Here is a 16,573-nt window from a genome sequence, read left to right as displayed (position 1 = left end):
AGGGCTCAGTGTGACCCACTGGTGCCTCAGTCCGCACAGGCTGGGGTCTCCGAGGGGCTGGGGGTCGGGGGTCTCCGAGGGCTCTCCTCCCAGCGACAGGCAGTCTCAGCGGCCAGGCTGACCTCGGGACCAGCCCCTGGCTGTGGGGAACGTGGAATGCCTGGTTCAGAACCATTGGGTCGGTTCAGCCAAAGTCCTGGCACCTGCCGGACCAGGCTGGGCTCCTGACGAGGCTGGGACAGAGTTCCACGTGCAGGCCGTCCTGGGGGGGGTGGGTACGGATGGGGATCCTGCGAAAGCGATGGGGCCACCCTGCACCATTGGGGCTGGTGACGTCTGCTCGCCTCGACTCCCCTGTGCTGAGGTCGGAGGAGCTGCCTCCGCTCAGTTCACCCTGCGGCCTTGCCGGATGCCCTGCAGCGGCAGCGGGGACGCCCGCAGACGGTGCGGTGCGGAGGGCCGAGCCGGGTCCGGCCACGAGGGGAGCCCTGTGAGTCTGGAGGACAAGGAGGAGGTCTCGTGTGGGGACGAGACTGAATTACAAAGGGCTGTGCAAGTGGGAACGATGATTCTTATCATTGCCCGTATCCGATTCATCCATCACTGGGGAGAGGAGGAATGCACGTACCTTTCATCTAGCGCTATGAATCAAACAGGATAGGATATGTTTTTCCAAAAGGTTTTGAGGGTAAATGGGACAGTTTCTGCTTTTCAAAACAATCCATCCATTTGGCCCTTGGCCGGATCGTGGCATCTTGGGCAGAAGCAAGATGTTTCTGAGCCTGGCCCCCGGGGGCCCCCAGGAGCAGGTCCCACCACTGGCAGTACGTCCGGCCTCCACGCGGGTGCCCGAGCTGCTGCCTGGTCGGACTCCATGCAGCTGCCCCAGGCCGGCGCACGGGGCCAGGAGGGCAGGAGGAAGCCTCCCCAGTCTCTCCCGTGGCCCCCTAGTGGGACCCGGCATTCTGAGGCCTGGTAGAGCTGGTCTTTACACATGCGTGTGCACACACGCCCCCTCCCCTTCTCTCTGCACAGAGGCCTGGCACCTTCCTGGCACAGGCCCTGGAGAGGAGCCTGGCAGGTCCAGGGAGGCCTGCGCCTGAGCCGCCAGAGGCCAGGGCTGGCGGGACTCACGCATCGCCTGCCCCGAGCTCAAGCCCTTGGGAGAAGGTTCCAGAGGAACACAGCTCGGGGCGAAGCCAGGGCTGCCCCAGGCCAGCTTCCTCACACACACGTGTGCCTCCACTCAGCCTGGGCCTCCACGTGGACAGCCGCGAGCCAGGGGAAATGGGGCTCCAGCAGGGAGAGCCGTGGGGGCACTGCGGAGGTGGGGCCGCGGTCTGCAGGGAGGGGGGCCCTAGGCTGGGACACACGTGCGTGTGGCGGGCGGGACGGCAGAGGCCGGGTTCTTAGAGCCTCCTCGGTGCGGGGGATGCTGGAGAGAGGGTGGGCACCATCCCCTCAGCCTGCAGTGCCGTGAAGGCTTTCCTGAGGAGCGCTGCCAGCTTGGGGACAGGTGGGCGGGCAGCCGTGCAGAGGCGGGCAGCTGCGGACTCTCGTCACCTCTGCCTGTGGACTCTGTGGCCGTGGACGGGCAGTGCCTCCCCCTCCCATCTGTCAGGTGGGAAGTGCCACGTGGACGAGCCGAGCGCGTCCAGCCAACCAAGTGCCCACAGCCGGCCTGGTGCAGCCCAGGCCCATCTGGTGTCCGTGGGGGGGAGTGGCAAGCGGGCCCGGGCACCACCCGTGACACAGGCGGACCGCCTGGGCAGTGTGGCAGCCCAGCCTTTCCCAGGCACTAACGCTCTCTCCGGGGCTGGGTGTGGGCGCAGGTGATGGACGACTACAGTGTGATCGGCCGCTCGCTGTTCAAGAAGGAGACCAACATCCAGCTCTTCGTGGGGCTCAAGGTGCAGCTGTCCACCGGGGAGCTGGGGGTCATTGCCAGCGCCTTCGGCCAGAGTGGCAAGTTCAAGGTCCACATCCCTGGTGAGTGTGGTCGTTTTTTTCTGCTCACGGGAGCCGTGCAGGGGAGGTGGAGACGGCGCCCAAACGCTGGCCCTCGGCTCAGGGTCTAGGCCCGCCCATGCCAGCACTGCGGGCTCAGCCCGCGTGGCATCATGGCTTCTGGTCCCGCCACCTGTGGCTGGAAAGCCATTGTGCGTCCTGGGGGAGCCTGGTGTGGACCCGGCATCTGGTCCGACCGCCCACTGCACCACCCCGTGACCTGTGCATGGACGGGACAGTGGTGCTCAAACAGGCGTTTCCGAGGGACACGCTTGGTGAGGGAGACCACCAGGGCTGGCACGCGGCCCCGGAGCCAGAGCGTTGCCCAGGACGTGCGTTGCCACCTCCTTTCCTGCCTCCCGCTCGGTTTGAGGTGGGACTTGTCTACGGTGGGGTCGAAGTGCGCGTCTGCTGCTAGGACAGAGCACCCAGGTGTCCTCAGCTCCACCCCTGTCACTCCTCGCAGCCCAGCTTCCTGAGGTCCCGCTGGCCAGGTGTGGTGGCCGTGGTCGGGGCAGAGCGAACCCGTGTAGGAGGTGTGGACTGTGAGCTGAGCACGAGGAGAGGGCCGAGGACGGCCGGGGGATCCCAGGAAGAGGGACAGCTGAGTAGGGCCTGGCCACGGGGGGCGGGGGGCCCGCAGAGAGGGAGACGCGGAGGCCCTGAGGACGGGGCGGGGGACGGAGTGGGGGGCCTGCAGAGCCCCGGGGCAGGCGAGGACGGGCCCGAGGGGTGCTTCCGTTAGCGGATCCGTGGGGTGCACACGCGTGCCTTCACACCCGCACGTGGCTATGCTGCTTGGAGCTGCGGGACTAGGGGATGGGAAGCTGCGGGTGGGCTGCATCTGGTGGGCCTGGGGCCTCGGAGCACGGCTTCTCCGGCGGACTCTCCGCGTGGGGTGGTGCCCGCCCGGCTGGGAAGCAGGGTCCTCTCCTGAGAGCCTGGCCCAGCTGTTGCCTTGTGAGACCCCCCTGGCCCTCGCGAGGGAGGGCGGCGGTCAGCAGAGGCCCGCTTCCTGCGGCCCGGGCTGTGGGACTGTGCCCTGAGGTCTCTACCGAGGCGGGAGCCCCGTCACGGATGAGGGACCCCGGGCAGGCAGGGGTACCCGTGGGAGTCCAGCACAACACCGGGCTTCAGGCTCCCATCCTGTCCTCCCCACTGTCCCTCGGCCACTCCTGCTCGGCACTTCAGCCACACTGGGCCCCAGGGAACACGTGCAGGCCCGTGTCCAGACCTCAGTCCCCAGGGCCCCAGCCTGCACATGTGGGGCCCTCTGAGCACTGGGGGGTGAGAGCCAAGCTGCCTGAGGGGAGAGGCCCACCCCGGGCGCCCGCCCACCAGGCCTCAGGGCCCTGCTGGTCCACACAGAGGGACGGAGGGCGGCGTCCGTGTCCTCTCCCGGGGTGGACGGCATCACGCCGACCTTGCCCTGCTCCCCTTGCTCTAGCCCGAGGCAGACTCAGAGTTGGGCGTCCCAGAGCAGGAACGTGGGAGGAGGCGTGTTTGGGGCCCTGGGTTCTGGGGTGGGGCAGGGGCCGTGGTGACGCTGCTTCGGGCAACTCGAGTTCACATTCCTGCCGTAGGTCAGGGTTGCCTGTTAATAGGTCTGCTTCCTGTTTGTGGCTCTTAAGCTTCTTATTAAATATAACTGGTCAGATTCCTTCATCCCACCCACTCCCACTCCCGCCCTCCCCGCCCTCCACCGACGCTGCTTGTCTTTTCCTGCCATCCCTCCCCTAAAGGATTACTTTTAACCTTTTGGGTGTGCTAATTGTGAAAGAATCTTCAGTAAACCGGACGTCCGGCGCCAGGTGGCGCAGCGGCGGGACTTTTGGCCCAGGTTGGGGACGAGCCAGGTCGGGAGCCCGGGGTTTGGGGGCTGCACACTTGTCGGCCCCCGGAGCAGGGGGCGTCTGGGGGCCCGCAGACCGTGGACGGGGCGGCGTTCAGTGTGGCGTACGGGCCTCCCGCTGGCTCTGCAGGACAGCTGGCCAGAACGGCGACTGAGGAGCCCTCTGGGTGTCCTCCCCTGCCCCACCCGCAGGCCCAGGTGCACTGGGGCCTCTCATCTCGGAGGCAAGGCCCACAGGGCCAAGCCGGGGTGTCAGAGGCCGGTGGCAGGCGGTAGGGAGTGGGGGCAGCGTGGTAAACAGGGACCACTGCTCGGGCCTCGCTGCTCCCATGCGATGGGACGCAGGCCCAGGAATCAGACTTCGTCTGGTTCAATTTTTATGGAAAATTTCCTGATTGAAAACTGAAACTGTCTGAACTAAACGAACCCTGCCTTTGGGCTGGGTTTGGCCGTGGTGCCTTGTGACTCCTGCTTGGATTTCTGGAAGGACGCTTGGGCCTCGGGGTCAGGAGTCCAAGCCGAGCCGTAATACGGGAGCAGTGTCTTATGAGCCGTCACTGCTGGCTTCCGAGACAAGGGTCCTGACCCTCGAAACCAGATGGGCTAGAGGGACGACCCCATCCTGACGCCCAGGGAGCCTTCCCAGAAAGTCCTCAAGGTTGGAAGGCCCCCACGTTCACACAACTGCTCCTTCAAAAGGGTTCTCTCCGTTTGTAAGCCCCGGGGGCCGGAAGCCCTACGAGACGAGTTGGGGGCCCACCGGGCAGCACTGCTGGTTCTCGAGGCTGGTGGGAGGATGTTGCTGGGCAGGGACGGCTCCTCCGGACAGACCTGCCCCTGTCCCGGCACCGCACCGCTGGCGTCGGGTGGCCCTCGGCCGCTGCCTCTGCGCGACCCAGAGTGCCTGCACTGTGCGGCCAGCGCCCCGAAGGGTGTGAGCAAACTAAGCGGGGGCAGGGGGTGGCGTGGAGACGCGGCAGGGGCCGCTCGGGGAGCGGGGCCTGGGGGTCCACCAGAGGCAGGTCTCGAGTAAGAGGCTGACTTCATTTGGTTCGCGATTTTAAACGACCCCCTGGAGAACGGTTTAAGGAAGGCTGGAGGGGAAGCGGGACAGCAGAAGTCTGCTGCGGTGCACAAGTGACTGTGAGGTCTGTGTCGTGTGCGTCGGAAGCCCAGGAAGGCTTCCCGGAGGAGGGGACAGTCAGTCAGAATCCTGCCCCATCCGTGGACCGCCTCAGGCCAAGCACGAGGAGGAGGCCACGCTCCAGGCCTGAGCGTGTGGGCGTGTTTGGGAAGCACAGCAGGAGCAGTGGGAAGGGCCGCAAGCGGGGGCTGCGGAGGGCATGAGGGCCGGGCCTGGGTCACCGAGTCGGGAGCCAGCGTGGTCCTGAGCTTCCCCACGGGGCGGAGCACAGCCTCAGCTCTCAGTGCCCCCACCGGGTGTCACCACACCGTTCTCACGGTGTCCCTGAGGACATGCGCAGCTCTGCACAGCAGACGGGCAGCTCTCTGGTCTGGGCTGCTCGGGGTCCTGCCGGCCCTGCACCGGCCCTAGCCTGGGTCCCGACACCCACAAGGAGAGCCCCGTCCTGTCTCCACAGGTCCAGCTCAGAGACACCATGAGACTGCAGCACCCCCGGGCCGGCGCTGGCCAGGCGTCCAGGGCTCGGGACCAGGTGTTCGCTTGTGTCCCCGTCGCATGTCTTAGGGAGGGAGACTGAGCCTTGGGAACAAGACCCGTAGACAAGCTTAGCAGCGCGGCTGGAGCCCTGCCCACCACCGCCTGGCCTCGTACCCGCTTGGTCCAGCGTGCGGCGAAGCAGTGCCTTGGGCAGACGCCCTGCCCTGTACCTCGCGGCATCGGGAGCACGAGGGCCGGCCCCCGCGGGAGGTGGCCGCAGCCCAGGCGAGCTCTGGAGGAGGTGGGAGTTGGAGCTGGGCCGCTATGGCTCCTCTCAGGCTTCGCACCTGGTCCCGTCTCCAGCTCGGCTGCAGCAGGCCGGGGTGGACAGCCGTGCAAACAAGATCCGGGGAAGCTGTCCGTGGTTTGTTTATTTATTTATTTATATTTGGCTGCGTTGGGTTTTCGTTGCTATGCCCGGGCTTTTCTCTAGTTGCAGTGAGCGGGGGCTACTCTTCGTTGCGGTGCGCAGGCATCTCACCACAGTGGCTTCTCTCGTTGTGGAGCACGGGCTCTAGGCGTGCGGGCTCAGTAGTTGTGGCGCACAGGCTTAGTTGCTCCACGGCATGTGGGATCTTCCTGGACCAGGGCTCGAACCCGTGTCCCCTGCATTGGTAGGATTCTTAACCACTGCGCCACCAGGGAAGTCCCTGTGGTTTATCTTTAAGAAAGAGGAGTTTAAGCAACAGCCGCTGTCCGGGTGGTGGACAGTGGTCCCTGGATGTGGTCGCTCAGCTGGGGGCCCTGCGGGCCGCGCCGCCTCCCCACAGGCCTCCCATGTTCCGAGCCCGCCCAGGAGGGCAGCTCACTGCGTTCAGAGCCTCCATTTCCCTCTGGTGAAATGGGGGTAGTCGTCCAGTTGCGAGGGGCTGTGAGGATCAGGCCAGTGCACAGAGCCACCCTGATGGCCTGCCGTGTGTGCGCCCACGGGCTGCGGGCCGAGGCCACCAGGTCCTGCGGTCGGCCACACTCAGCTCCACACAGCACAGCCACGATAGAATCAGGTCGGGCCCCGTATCTGGCCTCCGTTGGTCCAGGCCCTTGATGCGCTGCCTCTTCCTCCTGCTGCAGCCCTCGCCCCGCTTCCCTGAAGGGTACGCGGAGGCTCAGAGGATCTGGACGCCTGGCCCAGCAGACCCTGGAGTCCCCATATGGAAGTGGGTGCTTCTCATGGGCGCTGCTCCACTGAGAGGCTTCTGGAAACCCAGTGAGGAGGGAAAGTGTAAACTCGTCTTGGTGCCAAAGGGAGGGGCCGCAAGGAGTCCTGGTTGTGGGTATTGTCGTGTTCCCATAAATAGGCCTTTGGACAACGGGCATTTGGGCTGCATGTTCCCTCTGAGGTTTAAAATGAAACTGGTTTTCTTTTCCTGTAAAATGTGTGGTCCCCACACACATCCCCAGCCACCCAGTCTGGTTTCCCCGGCGCTCCCAGGAGTGCCCTGCAGAGCCCTTCCCTGGAGGAGGACTCGGGGTGAGGAGGACACCCTGCATCTGGTGGTAGTGTCCCCTGGAAGAGCCCCAGTTTCCCCGCGTGGGGGACGTGGGTGAGAGCAGGTGAAGGCAGCCGCAGCTGACGTTCAAAGTCATCTTTGAAAAGAATCAGAACACCAAGTTGTACATGCCATGTCCTCTCAACCACGTAAAAAGAAGCTTTGCAGAGAAAAGAAAGAAGAAACCAGGTGAAAACATTAACGATGGGACTGTGGGAGACTTTTTCCCTTTTTAGTTTTCTCTTGACACGCAGATTTCATTGAATGAGCCTGGTGCGTCCACAGCTCTGGGCCAAAGGCATGGAGACTCCCCTGCCCTACTCAGATCCCGGGTGCCAGGCCCCGGCTGGGTCCTAAATCCAAGCCCAGACCCAGGGCCCGCCTTCAGCCGCCCTCAGCTGCCCTCAGCCGCCCTCAGCTGCTCTGTCCCCTGGCGGGCCAACTGTATCACGGGGGCAGACCCCCCCAGGCCACCACCATCTGACAGACCGTGGGAGGGAGTCTAGGCTTGGAGGCCTTCGCCGGGCCTGAAAGGACGGGTCACCCTGAGCCCCAAGGCCAGGGCCCGTGTTGGGCCCACGCCCCCCATCCAAGGACTGGCACCGTCCAAGGAAGGCAGGTGGGCTGCACCCCAGCCGGCGGGCGGCTCAGAGGGGAGCGAGGGAGCTCAGTGAGAGGCCGGGGAGGGGCTGGCCGGGCTCGCTGCAGGCCGCGAGCACTGAGGGGGTTTGGGCAGAGGAGGCCGGGATCTGAGGCATGTGTAGACGGTGGTCCAGGGAGGCTGCAAACCCCCCGTGGAGCCCCGGAGAGTTCACAGCGGGCTCCGGAGAGCAGGCGGGGCGGGAGCCTCGGGCTGCCCTCTGTCCCCAGCCCCGGGCCGGCTGCCACCCAGCTGCGGGCCGGCTCACTCCGACGGCTGCCTTCTGCCTGGACAGCCCGGCCCACTTCAGCCCCACGGGGGCCTGAAGCCGGCTCTGTCGGGGCAGCGACCCTGAGGTGAGGGGACCCTCCCCAGGCGGTCAATGGCCTCCCCCTAGGTCCTGTCACCGGCTGTCCACGGAGACTCCGGAAAGCAGCTTGGTTGGGAGAAAAGCGGGTTGGAGAGAGTTGAGGGGTGAAAGTCGAGGTTTCAGAAAATCTCTATAAAATGAAAACAGACCGTCCGTCTCTCTCACTGGCGTCTCACCCGACAGTGGCCCTTGTGGCTTTCACCCCACCCCGTCCGTGGGTAAGCAGCTCTGAAACCCAGTGCAGAGCCAGCTCCGGCTGCCAGCCACCCACCGCTGCCTCTCCTGGAAGCCAGCCTGATGGAGGGGGACCTTCGCCAAGCGCAGGGAGCACTTGGGGTGTCTTTTCTCCCCCAAAAGAATGGCCAACCCTCCTCCCCTTTGGCCATTGAAGCATTTCAAAGCAATTGTAAAAATTATATGAACCCCATCGAAGAACTGTTACAACAATGTTTATACCCAGTATTTGAAACAAAGACAATGATATTATAAATAATTGTAGATGATGAAGATAGGCAAGAAAAAATAACATCATTAAAAGAATTTTACAAGACGGCCCGTTCACCAAGACGGGTGGAGTAACACAATACGTTAAAAATATCTGCAATTAACATAAACATGGCACAGTGTACAGAAACCATCTGCCGACCAGCCTCACCCTGGGCATGGTCCCTTGTCATCCACATGGGCCGTGCCAGGGCCTCCCCGTGGCCCCGGCGAGGGCAGGGCCCCCAGGAAGAGGCCATTGGCGTGTGCCTAGCGGGCCTGGGACCTAGTTCCAGCACGAGGAACCGGGGGCTGAGGAGTATCCTCCTTCCCGGCCCTGACCCCGGCTGAGGTCCGCCCGTCCGCGTCCCCACGGCGCTCACTGCTTCTCCATCACGGCTCTCAGACACCGTGCTGTTTCCCGGGGGTCCCAGCGGGGAGTCTCTGCAAGTCTCTGGCCTGTCTCGGGCGGCGTTGCGGTGGCAGCACCTAGGGCCACGCGACAGCTCTCACCCTATCCCCGGTGGGTCCCCTGTGCCTCTTTCTCTTTCTTTTAATCAGTATTTGATTTTGTTTTTAACCTGGGAAAACTTTGGCCGCACAGAAGAGACACCCCTGAAAGCAGCAAGATCAAACAGACGTGAATGTCCCCTCACATGCTCAGGCGTCTCTGTCTCTCTCTGTCTCTCTCTCAAACACTAGAATCCTGCAGACGACGCGAGAGCCCCACCGCTCTCCCACAGGTGACACCCCCTCCCCGTGCGTCCCTGTACTCTCCCTGCCTGAGGTTGTGTCCCTAACAGAGGTGGCGTTGCTGCGGTTTCAGTGGCTCCGTTTTTGGTCTCGCACTGACCCAGGGGTGCTAGAGCCCTTGCTGCTTCCGTTTCAGAACCTGCGCCCCCGGCGGGGTCCTAGTTGACTCACCTGACTGCTGTGTGTTGTCCCGCAGCCCGGGCAACTGTCACCTGTGTGAGCACGGGTGGGTGGTTTCCACGTCTCCCTGCTTCACAGCGTTTCCCCGGGTGGGCACCAGGAGGCCTGCTTGTCTCGTCCTGGAATGGAGTGAGGCCCTGCCCGCCTCTCCTCCACCCTCATCCCTCCAGCCCGCGCCTCCCCCATGGCCTGTCTCTCGCCACTCAAAGGATGCAGCCGTTGGGCTTTCAGAGCAGCTTGTCCTCGGCCTGGTTTCTTGGAGGCCCAGGGTCAGCCCTAAGTATCAGGCCTCTGCGGGAATCCTCCCCTGCGGAGCAGAGCCGGGGGTGAAGCGAAACCCCGGCGTTTAATCAGAAACTGGGCCCCTGGTATGCTCTGTCCGATTCTGCAGGCAGCCACTTCCCATCTGTAACTTGGAGTAAGGTCCCCAGGAGGTCGTGTCACAGTCTTGAGGCTGTCACGTTCCCTCAGGAGGGGGAGTGTGCGAGGACGGATGAGCAGGCATCTGGAAGCGCCTGCGTGTGCCTTGTTCTGACGCCCCGCCCCTGCCCAGGGGCCCGTCTCTTCTGTGGTCCACGGCTGGAAATTGGCCCCTGGGCTGGGCCTTGCCCCCGGTGGTGGGTGATTTCTCTGAGGCAGGACGGGCGGCCCAGGGCCAGTGGGGACCTCGGAGGAGCCACCCGAGTCCGGCTCCTTCACACGCCACTCCCCGCCCTGTGCTGCGCGCTCGGCTCAGCTCGGACTGGGGACGCAGGGGCAGGAGAAGTTGCTGCTCCCTGCCCTTCCGGGCTCCGTACCTCCAGACAGGCCGGGAGCTGGGGAGGACGCGGGCAGGTGACAGGGAAGGCGCAGCTTCCTCGGTCTGGAGGAGCCCGGAGCACCCGTGAGGAAGCAGCATCGTGTGAGACCGGCCCGCGACTCACAGTCACCGGGGTGGCCGGGGGTGGGGGCAGGTGCGTGCAAACGCCCGGTGGGAGGTGCAGCGGGAGAGGTCGGCGGGGCCTTTGTCCCCTACCTCAGGACAGGGGAAGCCACTAGAGCCAGGCTGAGCTTATGACTCTGCAGCCATTGCCTGGCTCACCTTAGGCAAGGCCCTTGCATGTCAGTTTTTTCTTCTAAAACGGGGCTCCCGACACCCACTTCCCGGATTATGAAGAATAACAAACCTGGCAGTCTTTGGCCTTCCGGTGGCCCCTGGGGCTGCCAGAGGAGAGACATTGGAAGCTGCCTTCAAACTGCTGGACCTTGAGGTGACCCTCCTGGGAAAACGGGGTGCAACTTCCCCACCACACAGAGTCCACAGGAGGACCTGGGGCCTTGCCTGCCAAGGGCAGACACTGCAGCCGCCAGCAGGGCCCGCGGCACAGGAGGAGGGCGCGTGCCAAAGCTGAGGTGTGCAGGCTGGTCCCCGGTCGGAGTCCTCTCCCCGCAGCCCCAGGTCCACCTGAGAGCCCCGGGCCAGCGGGAGCTGCATGGGCCGTACATCTGTGCAGGTGTGTCTGAGCGTGTGTCCACGAATGTGTGCCCGTGCCCGCGAGTGTGAGTCTGTGCCCGTGAGTGCTTGTGTGTGTGTTGTGTTTTCACAGAAGGGGGGTGAGTGAGAGGCCAGCTTCCTGACAGGGCAGTTGTAAAACGTTCATAAAACTTTTATTGGACTTGCTACCCTTCCAGATAAATATTTTTCGATTTTATGGGCTTGTTTTAGGGCCCTGAGCTTAATCATGGCTTTGTAGCCGTCTTTAAAAAAATTAAATATTGTTTTGGCAAAGGGAGCCCCCTCCCCCAACCCCACCAAAGGCAGCCGCTCTCTGAGCTCATAAATTCCTGCCGCTCTCAACTCCTGCCCTCTCTCCCTCCGTACCCTCACAGCCACACTAGGATGAACCTAGAAAACGAGGGAAGAGGGACAGAGAAAAAATAACTGTTATTTTTTTTCCCGCTGCCGCCCCAGCCTAGCGCTGGAGGGGCGTCGGTCCAGCCCATAGCGTCCACAGGAGGAAGCCAGCGAGGGGTCCGATGGGGCCCCTGCTGCCTCCTGAGGGCCACTGCCTGTCGTGGAGACAGGGATGGGTTTGCATAGCCCCCAGCTCCTCCCCAGCTCCCTCCTGCCCCACGTGGGTCCTGAGCAAAACCCCCTCTCACGCCCCCCGCCCCAGGACTCAGCACATCACCCGTCGCTGTGCTGCACCCCCTGCGCTCATCCCTCTGTCCTTCACGTGTCGGTTGTAAGTGTGTGCCCTGGCAGAGGTAACCCGTACACGGCTGTGTCCCCACACCTAGAGCAGGGCCTGGTGCTGTCACGCGTGCCCGGTGGACACCCCAGCGGTGGTGATCGTGGTGTGATAATAAGTGGTTCATGCTGTGTAGACTTGCTTTGTGCTGGACACCGTCCTAAGCGTTGTGTCATGTTAACTCAACATGCGCGTTACGACAACCTTGTAGAGTGCATTGTACTGTTGCCCCATTTTTTGGATGAGGAGACAGGCACCGAGAGGCAGAACGCTCGCGTGAAGCCACACCGCTGATCCGTGCACAGCCGGGCTCTTGGCCGTTCCTGCTGATTCCTGGGGGGGACCAAGAGGGAGAGCCTGTGCCCTTCCAGGCGCTGCAGCCTGGACCGAGCCCTGTCCGGTGGGCACAGCCAGCACTGGAGCCCGGCCCTGGGCCTGGGGGGCTGGGACAGGGGCTGAAGCTCAGATGCCTACCCTGCCGGGTCACCGACTCGGGTGCCTCCAGGGACGGGCGGGTGACAGAAATGAGTGGAGCCAACGGGCCCGGCACAGGCCACAGAGGAGCTGTCACGGCCGCCCCCCCACTGCCGCGGGGTGGGAACGTGAGGGTAGGTCCTCTGGCTTTTCCGGACAAGCTAGTAACGCAGAACCGCGTGTCCGGCGTCCTGAACCTGAAGGTTGTGAGTCACTCATGTATTTCAGAAATGCCGTGGGCACAGAGACGCGTCCGCCAGGCCTAGCTAGGGAGGAAGCCTTCTCAGAGGAGGCGGCCCTGAACTCGGCCTTGAAGGGGGCGGGGGAGACGGCCTGGGGAAGGCTGTCCCAGGCGGAAGGAACGTTGGCTCTGCTCGGGAGGGCGCGCTCCTGCGGCCCAAAGCAGGGGGCTGGGGGGACACTGGGGGGTGGCGTGCGGGACGCCTGGACGCCTGAGGAGGCCGGGGTTCCCCCAAGGGGCGGTGGACGGAGTCCGATGGAGCCCCCAGAAGACCTCCTGGGCCGCCTTGGGAGGGGCAGGGGCAGAAGTGATTGGGGGGCCTGGCTCCAGGAGGAAGGGGTGACCCAGGGTGGAGAGGCAGAGACAGGCACGAAGACCAGGCCAGACCAGACACAGGAGCACGTCTGTGTGCTCAGAGCAGCGCATGGCGCTCACCCCCTGGTACGGGCAACGTGGGCCCCTGGCACTTAAGACCCCTCGAGCTTTACTGGAAAAAGCAGAGAGGAGGAAGCCTTGTTTCCAGGGCTGGGAAGGCAGGGCACGTCCACGGAGCCCGTCCGCTCCAGGCTCCCTGAGGCCGCTCGCCGCCTCTTCCAGGGAGGGGCTGCTCCCTGCTCGTGCGGCCCACTTCCCATCACGGACACTGGGATCTGGGGGCCGTCCCCAGGTGCCCAGTGGAGCTGCCTCTCCTGAGCCGGCGACCCACCCCTGGCTGACGGTGGTGCAGGGCCAGCCATCCTTGGGTACACGTGCTGTGATCCGCATGTGTCATACTGGTGCAGAGACAGCCACGGACACCAGCTCAGGTCCCCTGGCACTGTCCTCCCCACCCCGGGCCTAGGCCCCTGAGGGCAGAGAGACGCCTGGTTGGAGCTGCTCTGAGCTGAGGCTGGGCCCTCCTCAGACTCGGGGACAGGCTCCCCACATGTAGCATATGCCCTGCCCCCTAGCCGCAACGAGAGAGCTGAGCCACAGACAGACTAAATCCCGCCCAGGGCAGAGCCTGGGAGGGAGTTTTGGAAGGAGGGGGACACATGCCGGTGTGTGAGGGTCCACGCCAGCCTGTCAGCAGTTGCGGGGGGCAGTGCCGAGCCAGGCGGGTGCTCCGTCCCCATTGCGCCTTCAGGGAGCCCCGGGACAAGGACAGTGCACATTGCGGGGAGGGGAAGGAGCAGAATGCGGTGAGAATCGGGCGGTGATGCCGCCTGCAGCACCTGCTCTGTGCCTGGCCCTGCACTGCGGGCTGGGGACCCACGTGGCCACGTGGGCGTGAGGGCTGCCATGGAGGGAGCCGGCGCAGGGCTCTCCCGCTGGTACCTGGTGGACACATGGCAGACGGCTGTCGAACGGATGACGTAGCGATGCAGTAGCGTCGAGCCAGCCTCGGCGGCATGCTGGTGTTGGTGGGTCAGGGGGCAGTCAGCCCTCACACCTGCATCCCCTGAGTCCGCCAGGCGCTTGCAGGCCCGGCTCTGCCTGTGAGGGGCTGTGCCTGCGCTCGCGGTCCCGCGTGCCCGTGCAGGGGGGGCAGCCGTGCTCGCCCCGGCTGCAGGCTGCAGGTCAGGGAGCGGTAAACTGCCGGAGCCTGCGGCTGTTGAAGCAAGAGTGTGGATGGGGACCAGAGGCTCGCCCCCCGCCCTTCCCTGTCACCGGAGAGGACCGCCAGCCCTGGCGCCGCCGCTCCCAGCGCACTGGAAACGGGGCTGATATGTAATCACGCTGCCGCACACGGGCCCTGGGAGGCGACTGCTCCCCGGACCTTTGTGCCCCTTCGTGATTCTGGGTGAGGGCTTTTTTCCCGAGTCATAAAAAGGACATTTTTAATATGTGGAATTTTTTTTAAGAAAAGCACTATGAGGAAGACTTTTATTGTCCATAAGCTCTACGTTTTACACCAGTGATCTTGGTTTCTGCCCTCGGTACTTTAACTGAAGATTAACTGCTGCTAAAGAGTGTGCGCATTCAGGGAGTGTTTGCAGTGTTAAAATTCAGCTTCCTCACTGTGGGGACAGTGTCCTTGGGGCCACCGGGACCCGTGCCCTCCCTCGCCAGCCTCCAGGGGAGGTCCGCGGAGGAGGCCCCGGCAGGAGGGGTGAGTCCTCGCAGTCCGTGGGGGCAGGTCGGGCGTCCAGGAGCAGCGTGGGCTCCTGAAGGCAGGGCCCTCACGTACCTTAGCCCCGAATCCCTCGTGCCGAGCCAGGAGGACGCCTCTGCTGAGAGCAGGCCGGTAAGGCCACCACGTCCGCACCGGGCTGTGGGCTCGGAGCTGCGTCCCCGAATCCTGAGGGCTTAGGTCACTTCTCTGCCGCTAGCCGCGTGACCTTGGGTGAGTCCTTCACAGCCCCGGGCCTCAGCTTCCGCCTGTGGATGGTGGCACGGACGGCGCACCTGCAGGCTGCTCGTGAGAGGCGAGGCACGCAAAGTGCTTCTCTCCTCCTTCCTGGGCCGGGCTCTGGGATCCAGGCTCTGCCCTGGGAGAGCCTTGGTCGGTTAGGGGTGAGGTCGCGGGCCAGGCCCAGGCCCGGGTGCAGGGCCCTGGAGCTCAGCCCACTGCGTCTTGGCTGTGACCTCGCGCTCGCTGCTGACGACCTCGTGCCGGCCTCCTTGTGTGCAGAGTCCCCCCGGGACACGGCGTGAGGTCGAGGGCCCTGCTCTCCTGAGGCAGCGGGAGCAGTGCCTGCACGTGGTTGGGGCCCATGGACGTTAGCCGGGGTCGCTGTCGGGGTCCTCGTGACCGTGGAGAGCTGGCTGTGCCCATCCTCTGGCCGTCTGCGCCAGGTGTGCCTCACGGAAGATGGTCTCTGCCCTTCACACCCACCTGCCCCCCGCCCGCCGTGGAGTCCACCTTCAGCATCTGCAGGCAGTGTGCGAGGAGTCCCAGCAGTCCCGTTGAGACCCAGAGCACGGAGGCACTGCGGCCTCGTCCCTGGAAGTACCTGGAGACAGTCCCCATGGGGCCGGCCCACGCTGCCCGGGCAGGGCACCCCCAGTCGTTCCCCTGCCTTGTGCCCTTTCCTCCCCACCCCTGTGCCCCGCCCGGCCCTTCAGCTGTGTACCCAGCGAGAAGCAGCAGGGTGCTGGGCTGGCCAGGCCCGAGCCAGGCGGCGGAGGGCGTGGCTTTGTAAGGCCATGGGCCTGACTAGCTGTGTGACCTGGACAGTCACCTCCTGTGCCTGGAAAGGACATCTGGAGGCTTGCAGGAGACGCTGAACGCTCCTGGCTGGGCGGCGTGTCGAGGAGAGCGCCAGCTAAGTGGTTGCGGTGACGGTGGTGGCAGGGGCGACCTGGCCGGGCCCAGGCCCCGTGCTCCAGGCGGCCTTCCCCGCCCGGAGACTTGGTCAGACCTCAGCCCGAGGGCTAGCCGGAAGGGCTCCCCCGAGCACTGCCACTGAGGCAGGGCAGCGCCGGCCTTGGGTCGCGGTCAGCAGGGTCCCACCCTGCCCGGACAACCCTCACTCCTGGGGCTCGTAGCCCATCCCCTGTGTGCAGTCGCCACCCCCGGGACCGTCTGCTCGCACCTGTCCAGCGTCCAGGTCCCCACGTGCCGAGGGGGCCAGCGCGTTCTGCCTCCCCCAGTGCCTGGCTCGGCTGTTAGCTGTGGGAGGGTGACGGGAGCCAGGCGGACAGGTGGGCGGCTCTGATTCCCGGGGCGTGGGCGCTGCCGGGGCCCTGCCCTGGCAGATGAGACAGGGCAGGTATGCCAGGTGGCCAGCGTCCCCCTTCCTGGAAATGCTGGCATGGCTGCAGGCTGCACCCCGTCTCCTGGGCACACAGGTTCTGGACGTGGGACAGTGTAGAGGGCCTCAGTGGTCCTGGAGGAGGGAGGCCTGGAAGGCTTCAGAGGAGCCAGAGCCATACGCTAAGCTCCGCTGAGACGCGAGCAGGGGTGGGGTTTGCCAGGTGGACGGGCCTCGTGGACACCTCAGGCTGAGGGGGCACCAGTGCAGAGCCAGGGCGGGGCGGGGGCGCGTGGGTGAGTGAGGAAGCACGGGGTGTGCCGGAGGCGCTTGGCGAGGGCCTGGTTAGAGGAATTTGGACACCTGCCTGAGGAGCGGCTGGAGGTTTCTGAGCCGAGAGGGATGATCAGGTCTTTGTTCTGGAAGGATCTCTGGCAGCCGACCCAAGGCCAGATCAGAAGAGAGAGCTGGCAAGAGGGCCTGGAGGCTCCTGC

At 64.6% G+C, this 16,573-nt stretch overlaps 1 protein-coding gene across 6 annotated transcripts in view; it reads left to right on the top strand.

Annotated features, from left to right (window-relative positions):
• EEFSEC (eukaryotic elongation factor, selenocysteine-tRNA specific) overlaps positions 1–16,573 on the top strand; it is a 158,304-nt gene that overhangs the window by 135,077 nt on the left and 6,654 nt on the right. For all 6 annotated transcript variants that reach the window (XM_079933162.1, XM_079933163.1, XM_079933164.1 and 3 more), the window contains one exon: positions 1,833–1,989. In XM_079933162.1, coding sequence (XP_079789288.1) covers positions 1,833–1,989 — 157 coding nt within the window. The remainder of the gene's footprint in view (positions 1–1,832; positions 1,990–16,573) is intronic.

The sequence above is a fragment of the Stenella coeruleoalba genome (assembly GCF_951394435.1).
Source record: "Stenella coeruleoalba genome assembly, chromosome: 10".
Classification (NCBI taxonomy): Eukaryota; Metazoa; Chordata; class Mammalia; order Artiodactyla; family Delphinidae; genus Stenella; species Stenella coeruleoalba.
The sequence above is the reverse complement of the archived record's forward strand: the minus strand, read 5'-3'. Positions and strand labels throughout refer to the sequence as shown.